Source organism: Athene noctua, chromosome 6 (assembly GCF_965140245.1).
Source record: "Athene noctua chromosome 6, bAthNoc1.hap1.1, whole genome shotgun sequence".
In the NCBI taxonomy this organism is placed as follows: Eukaryota; Metazoa; Chordata; class Aves; order Strigiformes; family Strigidae; genus Athene; species Athene noctua.
Window position 1 is genome coordinate 16,958,335 of NC_134042.1, and position 12,664 is coordinate 16,970,998.

Sequence of the window (12,664 nt, forward strand, 5' to 3'; positions counted from 1 at the left end):
GCGGTGTCGCGGCGCAGCTCGGCGCCCGGACCGGGATGTCGGCGCACGTACGAGCAGGGGTGTCGCCGCCGGCCGCGCTTGGTGCGGGGCGCCCTCAGGGCGGGTCACGCAGAATCCTGCGGAGGCTTTTTGGTTCATTGGAGGTTCGAGTGCCCCCCGCCTTGGGATTCAAAACCAAATTAATTTTCCCCGAGAAATAGCTGGAGTGCAGTGGAAGCGGTTGAGCAGTCGTTGCCGTCTCTGGACTCTGTGCGAGGGTCGTCTTGGCGCCCAGTGTGGCGCAGAGCAAGGAGGGACGCGGGACGGAGCCACGTCTCCCACGGGCGGAGTGGGCAGGAGGGGGATGTGCCGCGGGGAAGGAGATTGTCTTTCCTCTCTCGGGCTTGTGACACAAGTGGACGCCCAGGCTGAGAGCGGAGTGGGGGGACAGAGCTTGTGGTCCGTCAACTTTTCCAAAGCGGTTTTAACGTACAGCGGGTCCGTGCGCGTGCGAGGTGACCCTCTGGCAGGGTTGGGAAGATGAGCCGCGGCGGGGACTCATTTCCTCCTTCGCGGTTATTGCGGTAAAACATGCTGGGGAAACGCTGTGGTACTGTGAAGCAAGAAATATGGGACAGCTAATCGCAAGGAGGAGCCTGCTTTATTTTCTGCTTTTCTTTGCTGGCCGTCATGATTTACAGGGTAGAAACGTGAAAAGCCAGCCCCGCTCCACGGGACACGGAGCCGTGGCGAAGATGCCTCAGAGTGTCAGAGACGGGGCTTTATCCTCAGAAGCGCCTCTCTGCCAGTGGACTCCGTTCAGTCGTTAAAGGCAAGGAAGGGGTCCATAACCCGTGGTTATCAGGTGGCAGCAAGGAAGGCACGAACTTCGCCATGGGGTACGACAAAAGCTGGATCTCGAGGAATGAAAGCGAGCACACCTCGTACCAGGCTGTGGCCGGAGCTCTGGGCATGAGGAACGCCTCGGCCGGGCAGGTGGTGTGGCAGGGCGGGAACGGCAGCGAGGCTGGCGCTGCCGAGGGCGAGGAGCACGGCGAGGAGCAGACCTACAGGCATTTCACTACCACGGTGCAGGTTGTCATCTTCGTAGGCTCCTTGCTGGGTAAGTGAGTGTTGCTGGAGTTTTTTGTTGATGTGGCTTGTTTATCCTTATGGTCAGGGACTGCAGACCATAAGATAACGGTAACTAGCATCATTTGCTGCCTTTTCCTTTTGCGTTTTAGGAGTATGATTTCAAGTTCCTCGTGGGTTTTTGATGTGTCAAAGCTATTACTATAAAATAGTATTCATCATAGATGAGGATTGGTACATTATATCTATGTGTTACTTAGAAAACTTTTCTATCAGAATTTAAATGTGTACAAATTAAATGGGTTGATCACACTCTTAATTTCATCTGTAATGGGATCTCTCCTTTTTGCCATAGAAAAGGCTGTGGAGTGTTTAAAATGATTTTTACTGAATTTCTGTTTCATGCTGCAGTAATTTTGTATTTGTGTTCTGCAGATTCCAAATTCATGCGTATAACCATGTGCAATCTTGCCTACCTAAAGTAGGAATCATACACTTTAGATATAGTAATATATTGGCCATATAACTTTACAAATGTATGTAAGTTTGCTTTCTAGGTGCTTATAGTATGTTGTTTTGTTAGGAATACATGTGTGCTTCTTAAAAAAAAAAAAGCAGCAAAATAAGCTTTATGGTGAATTAAGTTAGCACTGTTTGGGAAATCAATAAGCTGGATTTCAGTAAAATGCCACTACTGTCTAAGTCATTCAAAGCTGCTTACTGGAAATGAGGCTTTTCACACAAGGCTTGACTGAAAAAAGTCTCCAGCTCTCTTAGGAGAGATCGATAGGACCTTTTTGATGGTCGTTGGCTCTTGTTATCAAGGATTTGTGTTTGGTTTTCCTGATCCCGAGTAATGCTAAAATCCATTTCTGTGGTCATGGTAATTAATTCTAATATTGATTTCTTCTTGGTAATATTTAATATCAAATAATTTCTGAGATGGTTGTAAGCTTAGTCTTGGAACAGTGTTAAGCTCTGCACTCAGCAAACACTTACTGGTTATTACTGTAAATCACTGAGTCATTTGGCCTCAATTATGCCTATGTCCAGTGGGGGTAATCCTCATGGTTTTTGCTTTTTTTCTATTTAGTGCATAGGTAGTGTGGGGAAAGGACTCTTTTTTTCTGTATGTTGGGTAGTGCCTGGCACAAAATGACAGCCAGTAATTAGTGTCTTAAAAATAACAAGATTGGATGTGAAAAGTCAGAATTTTAGTTCATCTTCTGGGTTTTGAGCCTTAAGAGCGTACATTTGGGTCATATGTCCAGACTTACTTTCATGAGCATAGCTCCTCCAATTTTATTTGAAGAAGAAAACACTCTCATGTAATCATGCCTTCAGCAGATAGGAGTTTTTAAAAATCAACCAACCAGAAAATACCACAGGTATAAATTTTGCAAGATTACTCTAAATCATGGTTTGACACTCCTGCAGTTTACTTCTGAGAGGTGGAGTCTGTGAAAGGATTTGGACCTGTTATAAGGGGTTTATCTGCAGATTGGATGACTGGGAGGCTGATGAAGCTTCCAGATCAGTAATTTCTCTAGACCTATCAAAGAGCAAAACAGGAAAGCAAATCATGGGTTTTTTTAAAATGCAGTAGTCCAGTGACAAATGTTAGCAGTGGGCCTCATGAATTTACGTGATGGAAGCCAATTTTAACTATTCTTTTGTAACTGCCTTCTTTTCCAGTCTCCCTGCTGCCCCAAAACACTATTTTAAGAACATTTATGACACACCCTGTCATAACAGCTGAAAACTTGAGAGTCTTTAAGAACATCTTCTCAAATCATCCCTATGGATGTACTGTCATTCCCTCTTTACTGAATGGAAGCAAAGCCACAAAGAAGCTGAAGTCCTGATCTCCAGAACATCCCAGGGTTTTGGTGCCTGCATGCTCAACCCTCATACATGCCAGAAGTTTTGCTTGTGCACGTACTGCACGCTATCTCTGCATCAGCTGGCAAGAACAGCTTTGATATTTACCTCACACTTAGTCTTGCACAAACACAATTAATTGAGTTTTCTTCTTCCTTTGTTCTCTGCCATGGTCCTTAGAGTATGGGCGACATCCAGCTCTTTCCTCCATCAGGTGAGCCCCTCTGTTGAGCTGCAGAATAGCAGTTCTTTAGTCCAGTGAGTCTCAGGTTCTTCTCTGCAGAGGGGACACCCTTCAAGGGGAATTGACTATCCTTCCCCTAAAGCATGAGATGGGGGACACCATCCTCGGAAGTAGGATGTGTGGGCTTGAACCCTTTCTGGGGTGGGTGGATGTGCAACTTGTACATCCCACAGTGTCTGTGTGTGCCCAAGTCACTTTGCTGTTGAATAAAATATCACTACCCTTTTAAAAGGAGGAAATTTTTTCTACTTCCAGCTTGAAAGGGAACAAACGTATATGTCTTAGTCTTGATAATGAATACTGGGATCTGACATGAGCAGCAGTCTACATGACAGAGAGGTCCAGGCCCTACAAGAGGGAAGAATTGCAGTTGGGGTTGTGAATTTAATTTGGGTTCCTGCTGCGGAGAAGAATGTGATAGAGATAGTTGTGAGAGAGATGTACACTGCGTTTTTTCCTCCTGTTTATCACACTTATTTGAGACCTCTGGGGAGACTTGTAACAGTAGGAAAAATTCTTGTGTTAGTTTTTGCTGTATACTGAAAGGACAGTGCTGTGGCACATGTTTCATGATACTTGCTGAGGGCAAGAAAGTCAAAGTGTTCTTTATGGTTACTTTCCAATACATTGAAAGCACATCCTCAATTTACATATTTATTTTAGGTAGCAATAACAGTAGTAGATTCTAGAATTTTTGTTTGTCTTTAAAAGGGTTTATGTAGTTGTCACAAGCTTGCCAAAGCTTGAACCTGGATGTGACCTTAACCAGCTAGAGGATCTAACCAATCTAGGACCAACCAGAAGAAGAGGCTTGCTGATGGGCAGATTTTTTCCCTGTTGTTTTTTGTCTTAATTTATAGAAAGCTTTCACTGCTAAAAACTTCTTCTGTAAAGAATCATATTATTCCATGTATGGAATGGACAAAACATAATTGTTAGCCTAAAAATCAACTTAGAGCAGTTAGAGATGAGAGTTCTTCAGGTAACTGGTAGTGCTTCAGATAACAGGTCATGAGTTACTGAGTTAAGGAAGCTATAAAGTGCTTAAATGCTACAGTTTTAAGTAGCTGCTAATGTGGCTGAGTGGTTTGCACAAACTTTCTGCTGTTGCTCTTCCACTGCTTCTGTGGAAGTTCTTGCTTAACAGGCCTATGATTTTAATATTCAAGGACTGAGGAATAAGATGGGGTAAATCTGCACCTCTGTGCTTTGAACCCAGCTGGTACTACCTGGTATGCACTCCTTTGGCACATGACGGGGCACTGGAGGGAAGAATTCGGCCAATTTAGTTATACTGATCATCAGCTCGGTTTGCCTCTGTGAAGGAAGGATTTGCAGTATATTCAAGACTTGCAAGCCATTTCTGTCTGTGATACTTAGCTGGGTGCACAAACTGGGGAATTAATCTGGGGAGCTTTAAATGTTGATGAATTTGCCTACTAAATGCACAAGACGATGTACTAGGTATGTATGAGATCAGAAGGCTTTGTTAATGCCGTCTTCATGGGCAGCTCCATGGCTGGTAATGGCAGTTCTCATAGTAATGGCCTTTCCTAGCCTGTAAACTATCAACTCGGGGCAGGGCTAGAATAAAACAGTGAAAACGCTTGCCACTGATGTTTCTTGTTGCATTGTTTGAACTGTGCTTGGTTCAGGGAATGTGGAACAAGTTACAGAAAAAATACAAGCGTACTGAGCGTCAGCAGAAGAACTAGGAAAAGACCCGTGCCTCTCATTAGCACTGTTTTCTGATCCACACCTGTACTTGGTACTCCCTGAAATGAAGAGAGTGGTTGGTGCCTCAGGAAGTCTGGAATGACAAGTGCATGTGTAGAGATGTGTTTCTGGTGTGGGGTCAGGTGAGTTGCACTCAGCAGTGTTCTTGGGCCATAGCTGTGCAAGTACAGAATGATTAAATGTGTTGCTTCTAAGAAAAGTTACTCTAGGAGGATAGAAGCCAAAACAATTATGTTGCTTCTGTCAACACTCTGATATGAATGACTGTTTTTTGGACCCCTCAATTGCCTCCAATTGACTTAGCAAAAGGAAAACTAATGTGTTGAATTTCTGTGTGTAATTGCAGCAACTTTCATTACCTGAAATATGAGGGAAAGCAAAAGGCACAAATGGGAAGAACTAGCTGATTTTACTGGACACTGGAATGATGCAGATGGGAGTGATGTGACATGAAAAGCAACACATGCTGTCAGTACTGATTCCTTTTGGTTGACTTAATCCTGTGTGGTAAAAGGTTACAAGAGGTTCAAGCTTTGCACGTCCTAACTTGTTTTGAAAGGATGTAGTAGCCATCAATGGAAGAACAGTAGAGATTTGCTTTGAAATTGATTGCTTCATTTCCACTAATCCTGCACAGATCTATTTGCTCTGTGGTTCCCTGTGTATTCTGCCTGACTCAGGTTAGATAATCTTTTACTGCCTTGTAAGAACTGCAGGAACTGTTTTGTTTTGTCTGACCTGTGTTTCAGTCCAGTTCCTTCCACCTGCTGCCAAATGGATGTGGCTAAGATGATGAAGTCAGGATTATTTGTGGAAGTGAATGATGATTTGCAGTCATGGTAATACTGGCTAGGGTCTTTAGCTGGCAAATCCAAATGGTTACTGTCAAAGGGATGGTGTTGTGAAGTTGATAAAAGGAAGGATAAAATAAAATTTAAGTTTAGAACTACTGCCTTATCAAATTGCTAAAGTTCTGAAGATGGAAACCATATTCTCTGTCCTCATGATTGTTTTTTTTTGGCATGTCACCCTGTTTGTCTGTCTCTGGGTTCTTGTTTTAGTCTTTCTTCTGAGTCTGTCCACAATATTCTTCTGCCACCTACTGCCGTAGTAGCAGTGTGCCACAGTGATACAGATTCATAACAAAAGCACAGGTTTTTGTGCAGTTTGTAAAGCTGCTCCTCATTGTACAGGAGTAAAGTTCTCTTTGGGATTATTTTTTCTTCTTTAAATAAGAAAAAGAGATTTGATGAGTTTTTCTGATTGTATAGGGTTTTATTGGGAAGAGGACTTCCAAGTACTATTAGAATGGTAGAGAAGGAAAATCTGTAGCATTGCCATGTCCATGGGACGTTGGTTCCTCTTGGAGAATAGTTAGACTTGAGCTTTTGTATGATTTGTTGTGATCATAATGGTCAGCACATCCCAGAGCAATGCAGGCTGCTGATGGTTGTGCCCATGACTCTCTTGTTGCGCAAAGAGTTGGTAAAGCTATGGTGAAGACATTTCTTCCGTTTGAGAAGCATTCTGTTAATTGACCTAGGAAAGTGTTTATTGGTTTTTGTTTTCCATTCTCCCCCTTCTGAGACCTGTGTAAACTGGGTACATTCTGGATTTTCTTGTTTGTTTTCTCATCATGAAGACCATACAGTGAGATGAAGCTGGTGCAGTGATCTCACTCTTACATTTTTGGGGGCATATCTTAGGCTGTTTGGGCTTCTAATATACAGAGAATGCTGTGAGGCTAACTACAGCGTGGTAGGACTGCAGCTAGCACTGCAATATGTTTCAGTAATGCACAGCAGAGCAGCCAGGCTGCAAAGGGGGATCATCAGTGCTGTTGGTGTTACTCATCCATTGTCCACTCACAGTCAGAAGAAATAGAGGCTTCAGGTCTTTCAGTGGGAGGTCAGAGGAGTAGAGCAAAGTTTATAGGCAATTTTTCATTGGATTTAAGAATTTTGTAACCTGAAATTTATAGTACTTTTTAAATTCAGATAATTTCTTCACCCCCTCCTCCAGCATGACAACAGCAAAAAGCTCTAATGTATTCTTGGCTGCTATTCAAAACTGAATAAACAGTTTATGAAAATAGAGTATTTGAACATGGTAACTGTGAAAAAATACTAGCTGTTTGATTCAGAAGAATATGGAGTTACTGCTTTTACTCTTGTGGCTGTCACTAGTTTGAAAAAGGATACATGTGAACAATGACTTTTAAATAGGTGACAACTGATGAATGGCAAATCAAAGATGCTTTTGTTGATTTTTTTTTTAAAGCTTGGGATGACATAGGGCTCCTTTAAAAATGAGTAAAGTTTTAATAGCTTCCTTTTTATCAAAGATTTGTCAGATCAGATTTACAATGAATGTAGGAATAGAGCATTATTGCTCTACAAGGGATATTTTTCTCTTGCTATTAGAGATAATCAATCTGCAGAGTCTAATTATTACTTTAGTACAGCAACCAAAACCTTTGACAGAAGGAAGGGGAAATGTTACTTCTGAGCTTTGGCAGAGAGAGGTCGCTGGAAGTGCCTGTGTCTGCTTTCAGTTGAGTGCAAGCAGTGTGGGGGGGCACATGGTGTCTTGGAAATCAAGAGGATCTCCAAAGAGCACTTGTAGCCAGTATGCACAGTGAGCTTAGCTTGAAAGGGAGATAAAATTGATGGGTGAAATGCAATGGACAATAGCACCTTCACTTATTCTCAAGAGAAGGGAAAGGAAGACCAGGAATAACAGTTTTGAGGGAGATCAGGATATGGGCTGTGTCGCTCAACATGGATTTTCCACAGTTCACTTATTTACATACAAATTGACATACCATTAACCGCAGTTAAATGGGGAAGCTTATGAGAGTTGTGCTTTTACTGACTGTGGCATGGGTGTAGCTGAATGTTCGAGTCTTGTTAGGCTTAGGTGAGATGGTATCCCATTATCATGGTTTGTAGTTTCTGTTCTTTTCATATTTCCCTGGTCTAAGAGTCTGCATGTGCTCCTGAGGTGATTTGAGTCTGTTCACAGTTTCCATGTTAGCCATGTAGATAAAACTGCGTGAATTTCTTCTTTAAAAAAAAAAGCATTATTTTCAGACATTTAGGGGGAAAACCCCCATACTAGACGATTGATGAAAATTATCATGAGAAGGAGATGTTCTCAGTGCCAATGCCTGCTCCTCAAACTGAATATGCATCTTAGAGTTAGTAAAAAATGCACAGAAAGTATCCCAAATAATCCCAAATCCAGGAAGCTTTCATAGACCTTGGAGATCAGTGCCTTAATTAGGGTTTGAGGAATGAGGCTCTTTGTTACTTGCTCTTTTGTCTTTCCAAATCTGTTTTGTACAGAAAGAAATTTTACTGGAAAGGCTGAGGATGCTCTGATACAGTTTGAACTTTGTTCTAGTGGTTATAGCACTTTTTGGGAAGCTCTGAGTTAGAACTGTTATCTCCTGGTTTCTAACCATGCTGTGACAATATCAAAGAGAGATGTCCTTTGAAAGAAAACAGTGTGCTTGGATACAGATACCAGATTTCCAAGTGAAAGGTGAACCCCGGCTGCCTTCCCAGTGTCCTGCAGGACAAGAAGAGGCAAGGCTTCAGACTTGTCCCATTTCCTGAGGATTTTCTGTGAGCTGTTTGGCTCCATCCTCTCCCTGTCCCTGAAACTGATTTTCATCTCCCTGTTTTGACATCTGTGCACAGAGATATAAAATGGAATTGTTAAAACACCTAATTTATAAAGGTCTAGGTCCTTTCTGGGATAAATCCTAAAGTAACTGGTGGTCTAGGTAATGTGTTTGTAAAGACAAAGGTATACTAGCATAAGGAATAAATATATGTATCTTGGAATAGCTACCAGTGAGGTTTGCCACAGGCATCTTCTATAAAGAATGAAGCAGGGAATCTTTCAGTAAAATATACTTCAGGTACCTGATTAAAGGCTAGACTGAGAGAATTTTTAAAGAATGAGGGGCATGTCTGCAATAGCTCCAGGAAAAATTGGTAGCCCTGCCCCGAAAAAGGGCAGAACCATCTGAGGGGGGGAAGGATGATGTTTTGTGTCACTCTTAAAAAAATTGGAATTGTTTTAGATGAAATTTCTAAACCAGACACTTTGCATAGATTAACTTTGTTCCCGATTAGCTGGAATAAAGTTTGACAAAGCAAAAACTAACTGAAAATCAAGTCTAATAAGAAGCATCAGGTGAATGTAATGATATGAATGGTAATATTTTGATGCCATAATGGCATAGTATTAACGTGTTACGGTATCATAACATTACAGTAATAATTTTCCCCTGCATTTTTGTATAGGTGGTTCTAAGCCTCAGCAATAATAGACCCTGAAGCAGTAAGCCCAGTTCAGGCTGTGCCCTTGATAAAGTCTGTCTGGAACAGGCATTATGCTTTTGCTTTTTATGTGTTTTCAGGTGAACTACTAAGCAGTTCTCTTCGGAAGAAAAATTGAGTTTGGGGAGTGGGTGAAGAAGAGGGGTTTTGAGAGCCTCTGCGGTCCCCGTTGCTATGGAGACCTCTCTTCTTCCTGTGCTTCAGCAGAGGCGCCTTGTCTGGCTCTGGCTGAGGGGCTACTCGGAGAGCACCGCCGCCTTTTCAAAGAGACGCGTTGGGAAAACAGCGATTTACCCAGTCTGGAAATGTGTGTTAGGCAATGATTTATACGTGAAATGCAAGTGAGTGGTATTCTGGGGACGCTGTATGTACAGTGTTCCTCAGACGCGTGCTGGGGGGGTTAGCCGATGTCTTGAAACATTGTGTGTGTTGAGGATGCTAAACTGATCCCTTTTTAGGGTGAAACTGATTGATACCAGTCATTTTACTGTTTGTAGTCCCCGTGTGAGCACTTTAATGACAGCTGTGAACTAGAGCTGTTTAAGTGACTGGATGTCATGTTTTGCTTTTCATTCTGAGTTGGTCAAATGTCAGCTGGTGTATATATCACCGACTGTTGTGAACTTCAGTGAAAGTTTAGATACATCAAGATTTTATATTGGACAAATGGTCAGTAAGTTAGCATTTCAGGCATGAATGAACCCAAGCACTTAGGAAGAATTTTAAATGGTGTTAGTTCTGTTACAGATCTCATTGGCTTGCTATTGAGCAGGCACCATGAGCACTTAAATGTGGTTTTTATTCTTTTATGTTCATCTTTAATAATTTCTTATTTGTGTGGTATTGGAAAAAGTTTGCCATTTATTTGGAACATTTTTCAAGATCTAGGAATTTTCATATTTTTTTCCCCACTCACCTCCAGAAAAGATGGTGGTAAGTGTTTAGGTGCTGCTGAATCCTGTAGGCAGATAGAGGTGAGCCTGCTGCACTTCTGTGTCCTCATGTCCAGCCATAGCAAGGCTGAGCACACATTCCAAAGAGGCATATGTGCACACAGTACATACGTACATATATGCACAAGCAGCCGCACAGACTGACAGAGAAAAAAAATGCAATACTTGTGCAAACACAAAGAACACCAATGGTCTTGTCCTCTTCCCCTCTCTGGCACTCAGGATGAAAGCCCATTAGTATAAAATACATAAGCATATACATATATGCACATCTGTATGGATCCCTCTGTAGTAGCTGCTCTTAGACATCCTGTCTACCCCGTCGCTGGCCCAGGATCCCCCGGTTTCCCAGATGCCTCACACACAGACACACACATGCAGACTGGTCTCTCCAGAGACAGGCCCAGAACTTTAGACCTCACCAGTAGCTGACCTCCAAATCCCAAGGTCTCTCCAGTAGCTGGCTTAGACCTGCTTGTCCCCTGCTAGCCAACTTTCAGAGCCCTCTTGTCCTCCCTGGTTATCTGGCCCAGACTTACTGCCACACTAATACTTGCTTTCTGAGCATCTTACCATACTTTCTGCCTAGTCTGGCTTGGTGTTCAGTATTGATTACAACTGACATACAGACCCACACAAATGCACACTCTCCGGTCTCTCTGGTCATTGCCGCTCTTCATTTTTGGGCCCCGATGCCCCATGGTCTCACTCCAGTTACTGCACTTGCACCTCTGTATGCACACAGACCACTCATCCACGAGAAGAGTTGGAAATGGAGTTTAATGAGCAGATGGGATAGACTGTGCTGATCAGGTGCAGAACATGCTCAGACAAGTGTACTGACCAAATGCCAGTTTATAAATTGCTTTTATCCCCTTTTCCCTCTAGTGTCCGACACTTGTTCCTCCCCAAACCAACCTGAACTTTCCCTTTAGCCACATTTTTCCCTCCACCATAAACATCCTGTAAGTTTTGTACAATCCCAAAATGCTCATTCTCTACATCCCACAATGACTCCCATACATCTGGGCTAACGCCCCCTCAGTGTGAAAGGAGACCTGGAGACCCTCTCCCACAGACTCATGGATGGGGACATACCTGGTCCTTGGGGCTGAGGCTCCCCTGCGACAGTGTGGGGACGGGTTGGGGCAGGAGTTCCTTTCTCTGAGCAGGTTATTAGGATTCTCCTGCCCTCCCCTCCTCCCCTGTTGTGTATCTCTGCTCCTTTGTCCTCATGGAGGCAAACCTGTAAGAGCATTTTCTAATACAAGCTACAAACTACACTTCTTTTTGATAATTTGGGTATGATGAGACTCTGAGATCATACAGTAGGTTGTATGTGTACTAGTGGGAATATCAATGTGAAGTGTTTTGCACAGAAAAACAAAAATGTATTTTATATACATCCTGTATATATTTAAGGAAAAGTTCCCAAATAATCAAGGTAATGTTTTGCTCTCCTGCTGATTTCTTTTGATCCCTGCCCCACACCCTCCCAGACCATCACATTCTTGGGTGTCCAGTAGAGGTGGTCACTGGGGCAGCAGCTGAACGGGAAGTCCAATGACTTGGGACTTCTCTGTGTTGTTTCCTATGAATTGCTGTCTCAGTATCTAACAAGTAAGGAGTTCTCAAAATGTTCTGAGAGTGTGTTAGGTACTGCTAGAAAGTTTGCAAATGGCAGAAATACCAGTGAAACAATTATTGTATTGTACCTCTCGTCATTTCACTGCTGATTAAATGCTATCCTTGTAGGAAGTACAGCCTCTTGCCTTCTGAACATTACTGTTATATGTAAGCCTTTTTTATTTTTAGCATCTTTAAATTAGATTTAGCCGCTGGAAGCAGTGAGAAAAACTGCTGCCTTGTAGTCAGCCAGCTTCCACAGAAACATTGCAATGAGAAGAATATCCTGGATTGGAAGGCTGGCTGGGTAAGAAATTGCATAACCTCTCATGGAAGGCATTAGATCGGCTGGACAATGCAAACGGCAATTATGGTAGTAACAAAAGCAATAGCGAACCTGAAGTGGTGGTGGCAGGGAGAGCTCTAATGGTCTTATTCTCCGCTCATGGTCTTTAGCTGTCATTGGGGATTGATGGGAGATCGCTGTGGACTGCTGCCTTTTAAAAGGCTATGTTAATTATGATATTCAACACTGTAATTTACATTCTTCTCTATCAAGAATAGTCTGGCTTACTTCCTGACGAATGTGGTCCTCTCTTCTGATCTGCCAATCCTCTTGGGGGAAAAAAAGCCTGTAATTTTTCTGGGGACAGAGACTGATTTTAGTCTGCTTTTTTATTACCACCTTTGATTTACTTTCTTGTGTGTCAAAGCAATTCCATGCAAGAACTTAACAATTTCTTCCAGCAGACTGATAAAATACAAAGCGATCTTGCTTCTCATGTAACCGCTTGTATCTT

The 12,664-nt window shown here is 42.6% G+C and overlaps 1 protein-coding gene across 4 annotated transcripts in view; it reads left to right on the plus strand.

The window, feature by feature from the left end:
* The window catches only part of GPR176 (G protein-coupled receptor 176), a 44,697-nt gene continuing 32,033 nt past the window's right edge, over nucleotides 1-12,664 (plus strand). For 2 of the 4 annotated variants that reach the window (XM_074909126.1, XM_074909125.1), the window contains exons 1-2: nucleotides 1-975; nucleotides 1,030-1,102. In XM_074909126.1, coding sequence (XP_074765227.1) covers nucleotides 874-975; nucleotides 1,030-1,102 — 175 coding nt within the window. In that variant the 5' untranslated portion in view covers nucleotides 1-873. Of the gene's footprint in view, nucleotides 1,103-9,260; nucleotides 9,366-12,664 lie in introns of all 4 variants that reach the window. The other 2 variants (XM_074909122.1, XM_074909124.1) reach the window with 2 other exon arrangements.